The 21,281-nt window shown below is 41.0% G+C and overlaps 1 protein-coding gene across 1 annotated transcript; it reads left to right on the plus strand.

Moving 5' to 3' along the window:
- Positions 1 to 14,906: 14,906 nt before the first annotated feature.
- Positions 14,907 to 17,088, plus strand: LOC131018797 (uncharacterized). Its single transcript, XM_057947507.1, has 6 exons — positions 14,907 to 15,051; positions 15,226 to 15,502; positions 15,577 to 15,706; positions 15,788 to 16,111; positions 16,650 to 16,757; positions 16,846 to 17,088. The coding sequence occupies exons 1-6, from the start codon at positions 14,907 to 14,909 to the stop codon at positions 17,086 to 17,088; spliced, it is 1,227 nt and encodes a 408-aa protein (XP_057803490.1).
- Positions 17,089 to 21,281: the final 4,193 nt, after the last annotated feature.

Genomic DNA, 21,281 nt, shown 5'->3' on the forward strand with positions numbered 1-21,281 from the left:
AGCCCAATTTCACAGCCAATTTTAAGGTAATGCAACAAAGAAATTTCTGCATCTTTCCATTCTCTTCCCAAATTGATTTCTAATTTTTGTGATATACAATATCTGCAGAGACTATTATCCACCTACTCAAGGTATCATCACCCTCAGGGAACCACCAATTCATACCAATTCATACGGCTGTTCAGATATTTCACAACATGTTTACATATGCACATATGAACTGAAATTTATAGACTAGTTCAATTTCAAGAAAAGAATTTCAGATTTCAATAAGCATTTACAGTATTTGATTTTTGCTCAAAATCCTATGCTATTTTGTGAACTAAATTGTGGCTTGAACCTACTGTGTGTGTGAGTCGAAATCAGAGGGGACGGCAGCCGCGGTGGCTGCCGGCGGTCGACGGTCGGCGACGGAGCCGAGGTGGTCTCCGATCTGCCAAAGAGAAAAAAAAGAGATGAGTATTTCAGATTTTTAATTTAGAAAATGAAAAAAAAGGGGGAAAATAGAAAAGGAAGAAATTAGGGCTTACCTTAGGCTACCCGTCGATCCAGAGAGAAAGGCGAGAGAGCCGAGGGTGGCGCGGCCTATCGCCGCTGCTCCTCCGGCGAATTCCGTGGCGGCGACGGCTGGATCGAGCAAGAGAGAGAGATGATGAACAGTGTTCCGATCTAGAGATCTAGAAACCGAGAGAGAGAATCAGGGCGGCAGGCGGCGGCCGTGCTCTTCCACGGCCAGGCGATGGCCGTGAACATCCGTGGCGTTGAACGGCGGTGGCGGATCTGCCATGGAGGAGGAGCGGAGGCGACGGAGCGGCGGCGTGGCTGCGCTTGCTGCGCCTTTCCAGCGGCCGAGATTGAGCGAGAGAGATAGAGGAGAAGGCGACGGCGAAGGCGAGGCGGCGCGCCGGAGGCGGCGCCGCCCTCAGCCGAGCAGAGAGAGGGTCGGGAGAGAGAGAGGTCCGAGAGATAGAGAGAGAGAGAAACTTGTGTGTGTGTTGGGAGGTGTTTGTGTGTGTATATTTAGGTTAGAAAAGGGAGCCGGGTTTGGGCCGGGTTTCAGCCGGGTTTGGGCCGAAAATATTGGGCTCCCTCTTGGGCCGATTTTATTAATTGTTTGGGCCGAGACTTGGGTCGATTTTAATTAAATTGTTTGGGCCCTTATTTAATTAACAGATGGGCTTCGATTTAAATGTTTGGGCTCGGCCCTTTACAAATAAAATCTGATGGGCTTCTTTTAATTAAAGGATTTGGACCTATTTTAATTAAATTGTTTGGGCCTTATTCAAAGAAAAACATGATAGACTTAATTTATCTAATTAATTTGAGCTTGATTAATTTAATTATATATTGACCTTTAAATTAATTATTTAAATGGAGTTCTTTATTTCAAGTATTTATAAATGGATTATAAAATAAAATATTTTGAGTTAAACTCTCATTTTAATTGATTCTTTTCAAATGACTTATTAATATGGATTATTTGAAAATGATTAAATGTTTTTAAAAATAAGAAAGCATGATCTATGATGATATAATTTATCTATGTAATATTATAGGATTTGTTTTTAAATGACGGAATATTTGACTTGATGGCATAAATAGAACGAGTTATGATTAATGCGCATGTTGATATTAGAATAAATAGTTTCGAACCTAAATGATAGTTATGTGATAATGTTTTGAGTTTAAGGTTTTGACGAGATAAGATTAATTCTTTCCAGTCCACATTAATTATTACTTGGACTCCTATTATTTATTAATAATGGGTCTCGAATTTATATTACTTGGGCTCCTACGATTTAATTGATTAAGTCCAATGAAATTTATTTATTTAACCCAATAAGAATTATTATTTTAGGCTTCTTTATTAATCCTAATTATTTTAATTAGTGATTAATATTAAAATTTACTAATTTTTTTTAGGGTGATGATGGGCTCACTTATTGGGCTTCATGATTTTTATTATCTTGGGCCTCATTTGTTGGGCTCTAGAAATTAATTGATGTTGGGCCTAATATTATTAATGCACTGGGCTTCGAATTTATTCTTTTGGGCTCGAATTAAATTCCTTTTGAGCCTTGATTATTTTATTTTAATTGGGTCGTCATAATTATTCTATTAATTTTAATTAGAGAAGATTTTAAGACTTACTAATTATTAATTAGTAAGTGAATTAGATTATTTAAGATGAGTAGATTATTAAAGATTAATAATCCGACCTCATAAGACGAGCTTTAATTCCTTAAATAGGATTAACACCTCATAATTTAATTAAAGGAATATGAGTCATGCATAATCATTTCACGCATCCTCATTTATTGAGATTTTTTCGAGAATTAGAATCTTATTTTATTTTCTCGGATTAAAGGTCAAACACCAGAGTTAGAGCTAAACCGTGAGTCGGCTATTCAGGTAGGCTTTCTACGTATAAACTAAAATTATATATTAGAATTGTTAAGACTTTATGCTTATGAATTTAAATGATATTGTCAATGCCTAAATGCTTTATGTTTTATTATTAATTGCCTATCTGATGTTAATCGAATTCGGATTCTGGATGGGACCACAAATCCCTTCGGAATTAGTGTACACCTTGTGATCGTGAGTCATCTAGCGGGTTGGCCGATCATAGTGTCCGTAGAGGGAGGCCTCCCTCTCGGCACGAGTTACTGATATGGTGATTAATGATATAAAATACCTGCGCGGGTTATTGATGAAAGAAATGATATTATGTTTGGTAAATACGAGTCTTTAAAGGAAAACCCTCGTATTTTACTACTGTTGAAAGGCTTGACAATAAAATATTATGCATGTATGTAAATTTCGGCAAGTGTCCACTAAGTACTTTTGTACTTAGCCCTGCATGTATTTTTAAATGTGCAGGTTGAGCGGTGATCGAGGATGTAGTGTGCAAGCGGAGCTTCTGTCAATCTAGGACGAGTACCTCAGAGTAGAGTATATGTCTTCATACATATACTCAAATTGTTATTCCGCTGCGAACACTGATTATGTTAAGATATTATGTCAAACAATATGTATTATTTAATAATGTACTAAAACTATTGAGTACCCCGTTTTGGGATAATATTATGTACGGTCCCCTTGTGGCCTTCATTGATATCTAGATATTTCGATTGATTTCCTTATACAAGTCGAGTCATCAAGAAACCGAATATGCCCCTTTCTTACTCCCGCTCCTAAATTCCCTCCCTTAGTCGCGGTTTCCCCGAATTTGCTATCCTTAGCAAGTGCGGTCGTGACAGAATGGTATCAGAGCATTTCTTTTGCTCTGAGTACTACTCATTCCTTCTAAGTTGAGTCTAGATTAAGTAAGTTAATACACTTTTGAACTAGTTGACAAAAGCTTGGCACTACATCTCGTCACGCTCAACGGAGGTTATGGTAAGTGCTTTCAAGTTTTAATTAAGTTAATTTCTTGAAATGTATGAAGCATGAATAAGTATGACTATTGTATGAATCACAAGCACTTAGAACTGTTAAGTTATATATGCTCACTCTCGCGACGGAACATAGAAGAGAACTTAGGGAGATGCCTTAACTTTTTCTTCATGTTACGATGACATCGACAATGACGGTCGAAATAGAGAAAGAAGAATCACACGAAGGGTCGCATGATGAAACCACGAGCATGAAGATTGAGCAGCGTAACGAACGCCAATAGTACGTTGATGGCATGGGCATAGCTTAAATATTCGAGTGTTTTTCTACGATGAGATCTCGAATTAGCTTGGCCTTTTGAACTTATTTTGTTGAAACTTTTAGTGCTCGTTGCTAGATTTAAGAAAATATCATCATCACATAACAAGCCCTAAGTTCGGTAAACAACGACACTAGAACTATATGATAGTCGAATTAGGTAATCTGTGATTAAGTATTAAGAACCTGTATGACTTGTGTAGATGCTAGATTTAGATGATGAGGTATTTTTGCACGTTATGGTTATTGAACCGAACTTATTTTCCGATTTTAGATATTTAGAACCTTATCGCCTTAAGTTACTTGTCGTATGCTACTTTTGACGATAGAACTTCCTTTGTTAGATGGCGAGGACTGTTTTCACCCGACGACGACCACTGCCCCCATGGGCTAGTCCAGAGGAGGTCGAGCGGTCCTACCGCACCTATGCTCCATGTCACGGGGATAACCTCGGACAGTTCCTCGCAGGTTTTCACAGACACTGGGTCGAGGCGAGTGCACATGGAGTATCAGGGTATGACGGTATCCAGAGGTTGATCTTACTGTTACCTTCCGAGTGGCAGGGATGGGCTAGGCAGATCTCTGCCCACTACATCTTTCGCCGAGAAGATTACCACGACCTCATGGGAGACTTCCCTAGCTTTATTGCGGAGCTTCAGATCTGTTTCACTTTGTGGGGCCGCGCTCCTCTAGGGCCCTACATCCTTCCGGGACACTACGTACAGGTGGGGACGCCTTTGCCAGCGGAGACACCCGCTACTGCCCCTGAGTCTCCGATGGCCATGCCACGAGATTCTCCACCACGAGCCTCAGTTCTAGGGCGCCGTGGTAGGCACGATGACGAGGCAGGCCCTTCTCGTCCACGGGCTCGCAGGGATTTCCCATCGCCCCCTGACTCATCAGCCCGGGCTGCTACTCCTCCACCACCAATGATACCTACGGCAGAAGCAAGGCTTTCGACTGCCATGGCCAACGCTGACAGGGTCATGTCCAACCTGAGGGAGTTCATAGATAGGGGCAAAGCCCCTATGCAGGAGGATGATGGTACAGTACCGTATGGTACGATGAGGAGTACTCATCCCGAGCCCGTGCCAACTCCAGCTCCGATCAAGCCTCGTGCCACGGCCAGGATCAGCACCAGAGACGATCCGATCCGTGAGTTGGTGAACGACATCTTCCGCTCAGCCCAGATCATGCAGGAGACAGGCGAGGGCCAGGGAGAGACTCCGTTGCCCAGCTGGGAGCCGGGCGAGGATGAGGAAGAGGACCCCGAGGACGATGAGGAGGAGGACCCCGAGGAGGATCCAGAAGAGGACCCCCTGGCGTCACCGAGGAACAGTCGTACCGCGACTCAGAGTTCACAAATTTGATAGTTTTAGTTTGTGGATGTACTCCGGAAACGATAATTCGTTCCAATGACTATGTTTTTATCTATGTTGTTTCTAGCTAGCATTAATACGGAAATGTTGGTCTCTAGGACGTTCCGTGAATAAAAACCCTTTTGTGATTGCTTAACTAGTAAGCCGATACATCATAGGGAGTACTAGATAAACTTTACTTACATTTTGGGTTGACGATGTAAAAGCCCTCGATGAGACAATTTTCCATGAAATATAAATGACCCTAACATGGGTTTTCTACGACGATCTCGTGTATGTTTTATGTTTCTCTACGGGTTTTATTCTTCACGAGTCAGTTAAGAATGTAGTAACTTTGAATAATGTGACTTGTGTATGCAACGGTTCCTGTTAATATCTTAGTTTTGGAGTTATGATAAGTTAAAATTGACAAACAGTTCTTTATAAATTGCCTTAGAGATTCTTGTATAGAATGTATTAAAAAGGGTGTTCGTAATTTGCAGAATGCCGCCTAAACGAGGTCGCCCCCCTAGGAGAAACGTTAACAATGATGGAAATCGCGATGAAATACCTGAAGGGCGGCGAAACGACAGGGAACCTACCCCACCCCCTCCACCCCCTGCTAGAAGGACTGAAGAACTGTTTCTTCGACAGAATCCGCCCACATTCACTGGGACAGGCGACCCAGCCGAGGCCGAAGCTTGGATACGCGCCTTGGAGCGTATCTTCACCTTCCTACACTGCACAGAAGAAGAGCGACTCTCGTGTATGTCTTTCCAACTAGCCGGATCGGCTGACTTTTGGTGGGAAGCCCGCCGAAAGACTCTGACTCCCGAACAATGGGCAACATACACTTGGGAAGACTTTAAGACGGGATTATATGATAAGTATATTCCCAAAAGCTACAGAAAGAAGAAGGAGGTTGAGTTCTATAGCCTGAAACAAGGGAAGAAGACGGTGACAGAGTATGACAGAGAGTTCTGCGATTTATCGCGTTATGCTCCACAACAGGTGGATACTGATGAGAAAATGGCGGAGAAATTTTGTGCCGGTCTGAGGCACGAGATTCGGATGACTCTAGCTAGTCATGGTGGACTCTCATACACTGAGTCTTTGAACAGGGCACTGGACATCGAAGCTGCGATGCCAGTAGAAAGGTTGGCTCCGCCACAGACCTCAGCGCCAGCCAACCCACCTGCACGCCCTCAGAACTTTAAAGGGAAGCGCAACTGGAACGACCATAGAGGAAATGAAAACCAGACTAACAAGAGGCCATGGCAAGGAAATGCGCCGTTTGGACAATATCAGCAACAAGGACAAGGGAAGCAACAGGGTCCTGCCCCGGCTGGAGGCAGCCAAAGACAAAATGAAGTTCCCCTTTGTCCAAAATGCCACAAACCACATCGTGGTGTCTGTAAGGCTGGAACTGACAGTTGCTACACGTGTGGCCAGAAGGGCCACTACTCCTCACAATGCCCCAACAAACAGCAGGGCGCGGCAATCAGGGCCACTTATGCCCAGCCCCTGCAAGCAGTTCAAGGGCAACACCAACCCCGCCAACAACAGCCATACCAGCAGCAATACCAATACCAGCCCCGCCAACAACAGCCATACCAGCAGCAATACCAACACAAGCACCAACAGCGCCAACAGCAACAGAGGCGGCAGCAACCATTGCCGCAGCAGGCGAGAGCCTTTGCTCTCACCCAAAACCAGCCCGAGAAAAACCAGGGAAACCTGGCAGGTATGGGCAAGCTTAAAGGTTTTTCCATAATGATTCTGTTCGATACTGGTGCCTCGCATTCTTTTATATCTGCCCCTTGCGTAGATACCTTAGAAATCGAATCAGAACGAGCTAAGTGTGCCTTAAGAATCACTACACCCTCAGGAGAAAGATCTACCACCACACATGTTTGCTCGAACGTAGAATTTGAAATAGGAGAACTTAAGATGGTAGCGAACAATCTTAATATTCTGCTCATGTGGGACGTAGATATGATCTTAGGAATGGACTGGCTAGCTGAGAATCACGCCACCATCCTTTGTAATGAACGAAAAATTTCTCTTCGACCACCTGGAAAGGAACCGACGGAATTTCACGGCATACGTATGAAGAAAAGAGTACCAGTGATATCCGCATTACAAGCCAGAAAAGAGATGATGAAGGAAGGAAGCACAGCTTATCTCGTCTACCTAAACGGGGAAGCTAGTGAAGACAAGAAGGTGGAAGATGTGGCAATAGTACGAGACTTTCCAGAAGTTTTTCCTGAAATATTGCCAGGACTACCTCCAGACAGGCAACTAGATTTCACCATTGATCTAGAACCTGGATCTGCCCCAGTATCAAAGGCACCGTACAGGATGGCCCCAAAGGAACTACAAGAATTAAAGGTGCAACTACAGGAACTCTTGGACTTGGGTTTCATCAGACCCAGTGTCTCGCCTTGGGGAGCGCCTGTACTCTTTGTCAAGAAGAAAGATGGAACCATGAGAATGTGCATTGATTATCGAGAGTTGAACAAACTGACGCTTAAAAACAAATACCCTCTTCCAAGGATAGATGATTTGTTCGATCAACTTAAAGGAGCCAGTGTATTCTCAAAAATAGATTTAAGGTCTGGGTATCATCAACTGAAGATCAGACCAGAGGATATATCTAAGACCGCTTTCCGCACAAGATATGGTCACTATGAATTCGTTGTCATGCCATTTGGTCTAACCAATGCACCGGCAGTATTCATGGACCTCATGAATCGAGTTTTCCATCCATACTTAGACAAATTTGTCTTAGTGTTTATAGATGATATCCTCATCTATTCTAAGAATGACCAAGAGCATGAAAATCATTTAAGAATCATCCTGGAGACATTAAAGACGGAGAAGTTGTTCGCCAAATTCAGCAAGTGCGAATTTTGGTTGAAAGAAGTAATGTTTCTAGGGCACATCGTATCAGCAGATGGAATCAAGGTGGACCCCGCCAAGGTGCAAGCAGTGCGCGAGTGGAAATCACCAACTACACCTAATGAAATCCGAAGTTTCTTAGGTTTGGCAGGATACTACCGGAGATTCATCGAAGGATTCTCTAAAATAGCAAGACCAATGACGCAATTACTTTGCAAAGGAATCAAGTATAAGTGGAACGAAGAGTGTGAAGCCAGCTTCCAAGAGCTGAAGAAGAAATTGACAACTGCACCAGTGCTAGCGGTTCCAGCAGCCGATAAAGAATACGTGATCTTCACGGACGCGTCCAAAAATGGGCTAGGTTGTGTGTTGATGCAAGAAGGAAAGGTCATTGCCTACGCCTCGCGACAACTAAGGCCACATGAATTGAACTACCCCACTCATGATCTGGAACTAGCAGCAATTGTGCATGCTCTGAAAATTTGGAGACACCATCTATACGGAGTTAGATGTGAAATCTTCACTGATCACAAAAGCCTTAAGTACTTTTTCGAGCAGAAAGACTTGAATATGAGACAGAGGAGATGGCTCGAGCTCGTGAAGGATTACGACTGCGGTATCAACTACCACCCGGGAAAAGCTAATGTAGTAGCTGATGCTTTAAGTCGTAAAACTCAATCCGAGTTAGGACTTCTTCTCACTCAAGAGGACACGCTTGTAAGGGATTTTGACAAATTAAAGATAGAAGTGGTTCAGCCACCGGCAACGACAAGAGCAATTATTGCAACTCTAGTAGCCGTCCCAGACCTCAGAGAAAGGATCGTCAGTGCCCAGAGAGCGGATGAGAGCTTGGAAAAAGTTCGTCTCAAGATCCGAACAGGCACGCCAGGAGGCTACCAAGAGGCAACGGATAACGCAGTTCTTTTTGAAGGAAGATTGTGTGTTCCCCATAACGAGGAACTCAGAAACGAGATCATGAGTGAAGCTCATGACACGCCCTATACCGCTCATCCCGGAAGTACCAAAATGTACCAAGATCTAAAACAGAAGTTTTGGTGGGACGGGATGAAACGAGATATAGCCTCGTTTGTAGAGCGTTGCCTTGCATGCCAGCAAGTGAAAGCTTTACATCAACGACCATATGGGAAATTACAGCCATTGGAAATTCCAGAATGGAAGTGGGAGCACATAGCGATGGATTTCGTGACGGGTCTACCCAAGACAAATATGGGCAACACATCTATTTGGGTAATAGTAGACCGTCTCACAAAGAGCGCTCATTTTATACCGATTCCAATTACCCATGGATCGGAGAAACTAGCCCAACTGTACGTTCGTGAGATTGTACGGCTACATGGAATACCAATATCCATTACTTCAGATAGAGATTCAAAATTTACTTCTAGATTTTGGATCAGTTTACAGAAAGAGTTGGGAACGAGATTAAACTTTAGCACCGCCTTTCACCCTCAAACAGATGGACAATCAGAAAGGACAATTCAGACCCTTGAAGATATGTTGAGGACAGTGGTGCTAGACCGAGGAGGAAGTTGGGAATCAGTGCTGCCGTTAATCGAATTCGCCTACAACAATAGTTACCAGGCAACCATTGATATGGCACCTTATGAGGCGCTGTATGGAAGGAAGTGTAGATCACCACTTTACTGGGATGAGGTAGGTGAAAGAAAAATCCTTGGGCCAGATGCAGTAAGCGAGATGATTGAGACCATCCGCCAGATTAGAGCAAGAATTAAAGAGGCTCAGGACAGACAGAAGTCTTATGCTGATACCCGACGAACTGAACTACAATTTCAGATTGGAGACAAGGTTTTCCTTAAAATATCACCCTCGAAAGGGATCGTTAGATTCGGTGTTAAGGGTAAGTTGAGACCCCGTTTTGTAGGACCTTATGAGATCCTTGAAAGAATAGGTCCCGTAGCGTATAGGTTGGCACTGCCACCTAGCTTTGGAAACGTCCACAATGTGTTCCACGTGTCACAGCTGAGACGGTACGTGTTTGACCCCAAACACGTGGTTCACCAAGAGGAAATGATTCTTAACCCAGACTTGACGTACGAGGAAAAACCTGAAGCCATTTTGGACCGAAAGGTGCAAGAGTTAAGGAATAAATCGATCGCGTCAGTCAAAATACTGTGGAGACACCATGGACCGGAAGAAGCAACGTGGGAACTTGAGGACCAGATGAAAGAAAAATACCCAGAACTTTTCACATAGGTATGCAAATTTCGGGACGAAATTTCTTTTAAGGGGGATAGTATGTAACGACCCGACTTTTTATTAAGGATTATATACTTTTAATTACTGATTTAAGGATTGATTATGGTAATTAGAGTTCAGCATCCATTAATAAAATACGAACTTATATGAATTTGATAATTTATATATGTGATGATTTATTTTTTTTTTATTTTCAATAGATGATGCACTCAAAATATATTTTGAGTCCATTAATTTATTGTGGAGAATTTAACACTGAAGTGTTAAATGTGAATCTTTTATCGATTGTTTACTTAAGCCCATGAGTAATTTAATTTATGTTAGAAGCAAGCTCAAATGGATTTTATGCTTCAATAAGAATTAGGCTTATATGTCTTAATGTATTTAAATGAGTTTGGAACCATATAATTAATATATATTAATCTCTTAGATTTTTTTTTTTTATGATTAAAAGTTGAATAATCCTAAGCATGCTGAATCCTAAGCATGCTGAAGAAATTCTTACTACGCATGCTGAAGGAAATTCTTCAGTCTTACATGCCAGCTGTAGAGTTCATACCTGTAAGTTGAAAAAAATTCCACAATCCTCATCCATCCAAACCACCCCATTTTTCTTTAAAACCACAGCCATTTTCACCATTCTCACACCACCATTATCAACTACTGCAGCCCAATTTCACAGCCAATTTTAAGGTAATGCAACAAAGAAATTTCTGCATCTTTCCATTCTCTTCCCAAATTGATTTCTAATTTTTGTGATATACAATATCTGCAGAGACTATTATCCACCTACTCAAGGTATCATCACCCTCAGGGAACCACCAATTCATACCAATTCATACGGCTGTTCAGATATTTCACAACATGTTTACATATGCACATATGAACTGAAATTTATAGACTAGTTCAGTTTCAAGAAAAGAATTTCAGATTTCAATAAGCATTTACAGTATTTGATTTCTGCTCAAAATCCTATGCTATTTTGTGAACTAAATTGTGGCTTGAACCTACTGTGTGTGTGAGTCGAAATCAGAGGGGACGGCAGCCGCGGTGGCTGCCGGCGGTCGACGGTCGGCGACGGAGCCGAGGTGGTCTCCGATCTGCCAAAGAGAAAAAAAAGAGATGAGTATTTCAGATTTTTAATTTAGAAAATGAAAAAAAAGGGGGAAAATAGAAAAGGAAGAAATTAGGGCTTACCTTAGGCTACCCGTCGATCCAGAGAGAAAGGCGAGAGAGCCGAGGGTGGCGCGGCCTATCGCCGCTGCTCCTCCGGCGAATTCCGTGGCGGCGACGGCTGGATCGAGCAAGAGAGAGAGATGATGAACAGTGTTCCGATCTAGAGATCTAGAAACCGAGAGAGAGAATCAGGGCGGCAGGCGGCGGCCGTGCTCTTCCACGGCCAGGCGATGGCCGTGAACATCCGTGGCGTTGAACGGCGGTGGCGGATCTGCCATGGAGGAGGAGCGGAGGCGACGGAGCGGCGGCGTGGCTGCGCTTGCTGCGCCTTTCCAGCGGCCGAGATTGAGCGAGAGAGATAGAGGAGAAGGCGACGGCGAAGGCGAAGGCGACGGCGAGGCGGCGCGCCGGAGGCGGCGCCGCCCTCAGCCGAGCAGAGAGAGGGTCGGGAGAGAGAGAGGTCCGAGAGATAGAGAGAGAGAGAAACTTGTGTGTGTGTTGGGAGGTGTTTGTGTGTGTATATTTAGGTTAGAAAAGGGAGCCGGGTTTGGGCCGGGTTTCAGCCGGGTTTGGGCCGGGTTTGAGCCGGGTTTGGGCCGAAAATATTGGGCTCCCTCTTGGGCCGATTTTATTAATTGTTTGGGCCGAGACTTGGGTCGATTTTAATTAAATTGTTTGGGCCCTTATTTAATTAACAGATGGGCTTCGATTTAAATGTTTGGGCTCGGCCCTTTACAAATAAAATCTGATGGGCTTCTTTTAATTAAAGGATTTGGACCTATTTTAATTAAATTGTTTGGGCCTTATTCAAAGAAAAACATGATAGACTTAATTTATCTAATTAATTTGAGCTTGATTAATTTAATTATATATTGACCTTTAAATTAATTATTTAAATGGAGTTCTTTATTTCAAGTATTTATAAATGGATTATAAAATAAAATATTTTGAGTTAAACTCTCATTTTAATTGATTCTTTTCAAATGACTTATTAATATGGATTATTTGAAAATGATTAAATGTTTTTAAAAATAAGAAAGCATGATCTATGATGATATAATTTATCTATGTAATATTATAGGATTTGTTTTTAAATGACGGAATATTTGACTTGATGGCATAAATAGAACGAGTTATGATTAATGCGCATGTTGATATTAGAATAAATAGTTTCGAACCTAAATGATAGTTATGTGATAATGTTTTGAGTTTAAGGTTTTGACGAGATAAGATTAATTCTTTCCAGTCCACATTAATTATTACTTGGACTCCTATTATTTATTAATAATGGGTCTCGAATTTATATTACTTGGGCTCCTACGATTTAATTGATTAAGTCCAATGAAATTTATTTATTTAACCCAATAAGAATTATTATTTTAGGCTTCTTTATTAATCCTAATTATTTTAATTAGTGATTAATATTAAAATTTACTAATTTTTTTTAGGGTGATGATGGGCTCACTTATTGGGCTTCATGATTTTTATTATCTTGGGCCTCATTTGTTGGGCTCTAGAAATTAATTGATGTTGGGCCTAATATTATTAATGCACTGGGCTTCGAATTTATTCTTTTGGGCTCGAATTAAATTCCTTTTGAGCCTTGATTATTTTATTTTAATTGGGTCGTCATAATTATTCTATTAATTTTAATTAGAGAAGATTTTAAGACTTACTAATTATTAATTAGTAAGTGAATTAGATTATTTAAGATGAGTAGATTATTAAAGATTAATAATCCGACCTCATAAGACGAGCTTTAATTCCTTAAATAGGATTAACACCTCATAATTTAATTAAAGGAATATGAGTCATGCATAATCATTTCACGCATCCTCATTTATTGAGATTTTTTCGAGAATTAGAATCTTATTTTATTTTCTCGGATTAAAGGTCAAACACCAGAGTTAGAGCTAAACCGTGAGTCGGCTATTCAGGTAGGCTTTCTACGTATAAACTAAAATTATATATTAGAATTGTTAAGACTTTATGCTTATGAATTTAAATGATATTGTCAATGCCTAAATGCTTTATGTTTTATTATTAATTGCCTATCTGATGTTAATCGAATTCGGATTCTGGATGGGACCACAAATCCCTTCGGAATTAGTGTACACCTTGTGATCGTGAGTCATCTAGCGGGTTGGCCGATCATAGTGTCCGTAGAGGGAGGCCTCCCTCTCGGCACGAGTTACTGATATGGTGATTAATGATATAAAATACCTGCGCGGGTTATTGATGAAAGAAATGATATTATGTTTGGTAAATACGAGTCTTTAAAGGAAAACCCTCGTATTTTACTACTGTTGAAAGGCTTGACAATAAAATATTATGCATGTATGTAAATTTCGGCAAGTGTCCACTAAGTACTTTTGTACTTAGCCCTGCATGTATTTTTAAATGTGCAGGTTGAGCGGTGATCGAGGATGTAGTGTGCAAGCGGAGCTTCTGTCAATCTAGGACGAGTACCTCAGAGTAGAGTATATGTCTTCATACATATACTCAAATTGTTATTCCGCTGCGAACACTGATTATGTTAAGATATTATGTCAAACAATATGTATTATTTAATAATGTACTAAAACTATTGAGTACCCCGTTTTGGGATAATATTATGTACGGTCCCCTTGTGGCCTTCATTGATATCTAGATATTTCGATTGATTTCCTTATACAAGTCGAGTCATCAAGAAACCGAATATGCCCCTTTCTTACTCCCGCTCCTAAATTCCCTCCCTTAGTCGCGGTTTCCCCGAATTTGCTATCCTTAGCAAGTGCGGTCGTGACATCTTCGAGGATGAAATGCGATATGTAAATCCTTCACTAACCAAAGCGGAGTTAGAGGGTGCTTTCGACAACGATTTTATGGTGTGGTTTGGCCATTATGTAAGATGTGACAAATTTATATTCAATATACATTTACTTGACTAAAAATGGGCTTGCAAACCTAAATTATTGTGTGTAACAGGTGATTCGCCCTTCTAACAATGATTTGAACCCGTATATCAAGTCGCTTGCAGCCGGGCCTTTAACTGAGATTGAAACATACTCCAGGTATTTTGTGAATGACTATAGATTTCACACGACTGATCTTGATGGAGAGCGTGCAACTGTGAACAGTGGCGTTTGCATAAAAAGCTCGGTCTATAGTAGAGATGTGCAAGACTTTTATGAGCGTCTACAAGAGGTGTGTGTGCTGGAGTATGGGGGGTATCCAATTAAGAAGACAGTCTTGTTCAAATGTGAATGGTTTGACTTGTCTGCTCGGGGAACTTCTATTGATACAAACTTCAAGTTGGTATCAGTGAACCACACAAGAAAATATCAGAAGTATGATCCGTTTGTTTTAGCGAGTCAGGCAGTTTAAGTGTTTTACTGCCCCTATCCCAGTACGAACCAATCAAAGAAAAACTGGTTGTCAGCATGCAAAGTCAACGCAAGATCAAAGGTTGAAGTCTCCACTGCCGCATCTAACTCAACATTAGATCAACCGTTTCAAGAAGAGGTTGTTACTATTATGTCTACCCACACAACTGTGGACATTGACCCACCAATTCTTGTTCATCCCCTCGGTGGAATCGTTGACATTGAAAATGACGATGACCCAGAAGACGACGACGAACCGTTGACATCTGATGACGACGACAGTAATGATGATGACAGTAGTTATGATTAGAAATAATTGTAAATGTACAATTTGGAATATTTGGCAATGTATTTGTTTATGGTTATTATTCATGTGTGATCAGAAACTTCCTGCAATTCACATACTGTCTATACTTATCTGAATCAATTTCTGTGACAGTCTTGTTATTTTATTTGATAACTGTATACAGGTTGTGTCTATACTTATTTGAATCAATTTGAAATAGGTACCATGTCTCATCGTAGAGGATTGTTGGGGTTTGGTAGTCGGTCTTCTGGGCCTGAGCAGGAGCGACAGTCCTCCTCAGGCTCTGGGCCATACATTTCTGCGATTCCAGAGTCTGGTTCCACTCCACAGACCGCTGCTGCATCTGGGTCTAGAAGGCCCAAAGGCCGATCAGTGGCTTCGATTAGGGCCGATTGCGCTAGGCGCGATGGGAGGATCCTCTTTCAGAGGAATACTGATGGGTAAGTATTTTAATTTAAATTATTATTTGTATATACCAATTAATTCTTTAAATTATTTTGATATATTGGTACAGTCAGTTGATCGAGCCCCCGAGGATCTCCACCAATTGCACGAACTCGTTTAAGAGGATTCCGAACCCAGGCGGGTACACGTGGAAGTTAACTCCGCCAACAGTGCAGGACTTGTATTTTGAGGAATTCAAGGTAATTGAATTTCTACTATATATAAATTTATCATTATATATTGTTAAAATGTTATATTAATTTAACCAATATATTCAACAGAAAGAGTTTGCTTGGAACCCTGATGATGAGGCTGATGTGAAAAAAATGTGGTTAAAAAATGCCCGCAAAAGGTACAGTGACAACATGAGCGAGTATAAGAGACAGCTCAAGGAGAAGACCGAGGCAGGGGAGATGATGGAGACACCGCTGGGCATGTCCGACACCTTTTGGACGGGACTCAAGGCATACTGGGGTCTAGATGAGGTTAAGGCCGTTTCCAGGCGCACACGTGAGAACCGATACTCTGAGCCCGATGGAGTTGGTACAGGGATCAACCGGCACGTTGGAGGGTTTCAGTCGAGTCGTATTCTGCAGCAGAGTCTGGTTAGTAATTATCGATTAAGTATTTATCTAATAAATATAAATATTAATATATATATATACATATATATATATAGGGAGAGGTTCAAGAAAGAACCATAAATAAAAAAAGAACGGAGAATCATTTTCAGCCATTCGATCATCAAGATCTACGGTGGATGTATCATCTTGTTGGATGAATGCAGATCCTGGGTTCGAATCCTGAAGTGAGCAATTTTTTTTTTATTTTTTTGAGTGCATTAATTTCAACAGCGAATGCATTAATTTTTACAGTGAATGCATTAGATTTGATGGTTCTCACGTTCTCACATATAATGTAGTTCTCTCTAGAACCACACCCTATATATATATATTATATTACCTTATTTATCTAATAAATATAAATATATATATATATACATATATATATATATTATATTATAAATATATATATATATATATAAATATATATTAAGTATGTATCTAATAAATATAAATATATATATATATATATATATATATATTATATTACCTTATTTATCTTATATAAATGCATGAACAGCTCTTGGATGGTGAAGTCCCCCCAACTGCATCTAACTACAGCACTTTCCTCCGCCTACACATGCACACTGATGGAACTTTTGTGTCAGAAAATGATGCCAACCTTGATGTAAATGTTTAAGTTTGAACAAATATTAGTAATACATAGTAAAATGTATTTATTTTATAATAATTGTGCATTGTTATGTATGAATTAGGCGGAGATTCATCGCGTTGCTGCTGAGACAGGACGAGAGGACCGACTCGATGAGGTCTACTTGGAGCTCGTACGTCCCAGTAGGTCACGACTGTACGGCACTGGAAGTGCCGGTGTGAGCCAGTTTAGTAGGGGCTCTACTAGCAGTACAGGCTCTTCCGAGATGTCTCAGCGGATGTATGAGACTCGGATCTCCACACTGGAGGAGCGCCTCCAAAGGGCTGAGGAGGATAGGGCGGCCTAAGAAGCAGCACGTGAGGCCGAACGAGCAGCACGTGAGGCCCTTGAGCAGCGGATGAGTCAGTTCGAGGAGATACTGAGGCGGTCGGGTCAGCTACCTTGAGCATCACTTCTATGTATCTATATCATGTTGAACTATATATTTTATTTATGTTATGTTTCTGAATAAACACAATTACACTTGAACTTTGTTTAACATTTGTGTTTTGTTGAACAATTTAATTGTTTTATGTTTTCAAATCGTCCTATTTATTGTGAGTGAATTCAAGGTATGCAAATGAATTCAAAATACATTATAATTACAAAATGAAAATACTTATACTCTATAACGTAGATTGATAAAAGAAATTAATAACATATTAATTAATAAATAGATATATTGTTTCGAAATAAAAATAAGGACATATATGCAAATGAATTCAAAAATACATTAAAACTATCAAATTAAAATACTTATGATTAATAAACTATATTGATAATAAAAAAATAAATAAATAAATAAATAAATTAAAAATAAATATTTATTTGCCATAAAAATAAGGGCGGCACGAGACTGGTTCGTAATTAACAACATCACTTGGATATTATCTTGTCATATTCAAATGTTATGAATATATGATATATATTGTATATTGAAATAGCCTTTAAATGATTTAATAGGTAATAGATATATCAATTATACGAGTGTTCTCTACTGGGGACAATTCAAAAGAAACTTCAAGGTTAAGCGTGCTTGACTTAGAGTACAACTAAGATGGGTGACCCAATGGGAAGTTCACCTAAGGTTTGAAATATTGCATAAATACGAAAATATTAGTGGAGATAAATAAATAAATAAATAAGATAAATAAATAAAATAAATAATTTAAATAATTATATAATTAAAATAATTATTTAATTATCGGCGGCAATGTGTCGCAGCCCGCCGGTAATTAGAAGCGGCAAGGGCCCGCCGGTAATCTCCCAACATCGACGACCATCGGTGTGGTGGTGGTGATCACCAGCGGCATCTCTACCGCCGCTGATTACCGGCGGCACCTAACGTCGCCGGTAATCAGCGGCGGTGAGAACCGCCGGTAAATGTTCTGGGAACCACCTGAGTTTCCCAAAAAAATCTACCGGCGGCAGGGCCGCCGCCAATCTCCGGCAGCTGAGTTTCGCCGCCGGCAATCACATCTCCGACGAGATAATTGCCGGCGGCAGAGGGCCACCGGTAATGCCGCCGGTAATGGAATCGCCGGCGGCTGCCCCTTTTTTACCGGCGGGAATTGCCGCCGGTAGGGCTGGCAAATCGTGCGGGTCGGATCGCTATCGGGTCGACCTGATATCAACCCGACCTGATAAGGCCAAACCCGAACCCGACCTGATAAGGGAATGCTAGAATCCAACCCGAACCCAACCTGATACACCTAAACCCGAACCCAACCCGAACCCGACACGAACCCGATAACAACCCGATTTGAATCGGGTTGACACGACCCGATAGCGACACGATCTGATTACGACCTGATAACAACCCGATTTGAATTGGGTTGACACAACACGATAGCGACACGATCTAATTACGACCTGATGACAACACAAATTTGATTTGATTCATTCACATGAATAATAATATAAAAAAAATACAAAATTCATCACATATGCTCAACAATCAACATATCCAATAAATCAATAATTCAACATATGCCAAACTAAAAATTCAATCAATATAAAGCATTAAACCAATAAGCTTAACAAAATATAATAAGCTCAAATGAAAATAACAATGCATCAACCAAGAGTCGTCAATCCCTAACATAACTACAACATAATCCAAGTGAGCTTAACAAATCAAAACATAACTAGACTAAGTGACAGCCTTCATGCAACAGCAATAGTGGAGACCGAAGAAGATTCGGTTTGAGGTTCATCATCGCCATGTAGAAAGTCTTCGGCTAACTTAGATGCTGGTACTTCGCTTTTGAAGGCTTTGAACGAAAAAAAAACTATGAATTAATATTAAATATATATCAATAATATAAAATGTTAACATTAATAACACAAAAAACTCATACCTTTTTCTCCAAACAACCAATCTCTAGTGCAAATAATTGATTGAAATTTGAAATGAATGAAACCCTAAGGCCTAAACTAAGAAATCGAAAATTTAAAAATTAAAATAAATATTTAATAAAAATAATAATATCACTATCGGGTTACCTGAATCCGACCCGAACCCAGCCCAACCCGACCCGAAATTATCAGGTCCTTATCAGGTCGACCCGATAAGGACCCGAACCTTATCGTGCGTGTTACTAACCCATTAATTTCGTGCGGTTTCGTGTCGTGTTTTCGTGTCGTGTCGAAAATTGCCAGCCCTAGCCGCCGGTAATTCCTTTTTTGTTGTAGTGTCTCCATCGGCCTATCTTCTCATCCGGCGGCGACGAGGCCGCCGATCACCTTTCCCTCAATCCAACGCCGATATCTCCCTCGGCCTCTCTCTTCTCTTTCGGCGGCAACGAGACCGCCGGTCACATCTCTTTCTCGTTTCATTCTTTCTCGCTTATTTCTTTCTGTCGAGCAAAAGTAGTTCAGATTCCAGACGAATGGAGATCCAACAGCGATTGGTGTCTAGGGTTGTACAAGCCCGATTCTGGGGGTTGTTGGGCGACTAGTGGTCGGAGGCAGCGGCCCTTTCCAGATGATCAAAGGGGAAGAAGTTGGGTTGGATTTGTGTTTGTTCAAGAGAGATCTGAGCGAGGGAGAAGAGGAGAGCTTCGTGTCGGACTTGGGAAGGGAGAGAAAGACAGAGGGAGGTGGCGGTGCTGTTGTCGGTGAGGAAGGAAACATCGCCGCGTGGGGCGGCAACTGGCTGGGTGGACAAAGTGGGTAGAAATTTCAAAGTAAAAAAAAAAGGGTGCGTCTCCTTCCATCCTGGTTCAGAAAAAAAGAAGGGGATACATCCATTTCTCCCGTCTCCCTCTCTTCGTCAAATCAGAGAAGATGGTGTCGTTCAGTTCTTCGTCGGAAGAAGAGCCGTAGCAGTGGCGGACGTGGTCGTGGGGTCGAAGACGGAAGACCGGCAAGGCTTCGCCGGAGGAGGAGTCGCCGCGGTGGTCGCGCCGTCTCAATCTCTCTTTTTTTGCCGTTCGACAGTTTTGAAAAATTGGCTCACGAGATCTTAGACCAGAAAATCGAGCTTTAGAAATATGTCGGCGTTGGATTGAGAGAGAGGTGACCGGCGACCTCGTCGCCGTCGGAAGAGAAGAGAGGCCTAGGGAGATGTCGACGGTGGCTGAATTGGAATTGGGGGTAGAAATTGGAAGAAGAAAGAAATTGGGGGTAAAAAAGATTGACTAACAGTCGTTAGTCACACGAGCTTAATTGATCGATTTTTCGAACTTTGGGGGCCTATTTGATCCAATGTCGACTATGGGGAGCAATACGCTATAAGGGCCTCTACTATAGGGGTGGATCTGCACATTTTCCCTAATTAAAATTAATTTTTTATGTCATACGTCGAAATAACTCCAAGAACATATACACACAATCAAGAAATTCAATGACCTAACAATCATGAAGACAAAATATACGTGGTTTAGTTCAAATGAACCTACTCACTCAAGAAGATGAAAAAGAAGACTAATCTACCAAGATCTCTCAAGTTTCTCACTTCTTTTCAGAAACCAAATGAATCTCAAAAGCTCACTCTAAAACACTCAGGAATGGAAAAGCTTCAACAGCCAAAACTACATATTATAATCACATATATAAAAAAGTAATCGCACACAATCTGCGAAATGCTATGAATTAGTTGTAGCTAACTCTTTCATTTTGCAACCAAGTCCCTCAAAAATTAGATATTTAAACATGCACTCCTCATGCACACGTAGAATTTGTCATCACCTATCCAACAATCTCCACCTTGATGATGAAACTCCATAGAACTTAACCCAGAAAATTAGTTCCCTTACAAAACTGCCCCATCACAGGATACTATTCATTTATGCAAACGACATCACATTTTCCAACTTCAAGCAATACTTGAACTTGGTACCAAACAGTGCTTTTGTTAATACGCCAACAACATTTTCATCCTTGAAAACCTTCACTAACTTGACTTCACATTTGTTGACTATATCTCGACCAAAATGATGTCTAACATCTATATGTTTCCACCTCTCATGAAATACTTGATGTTTTACAAGATGTATG

The sequence above is a fragment of the Salvia miltiorrhiza genome, chromosome 3 (assembly GCF_028751815.1).
Source record: "Salvia miltiorrhiza cultivar Shanhuang (shh) chromosome 3, IMPLAD_Smil_shh, whole genome shotgun sequence".
NCBI lineage: Eukaryota > Viridiplantae > Streptophyta > Magnoliopsida > Lamiales > Lamiaceae > Salvia > Salvia miltiorrhiza.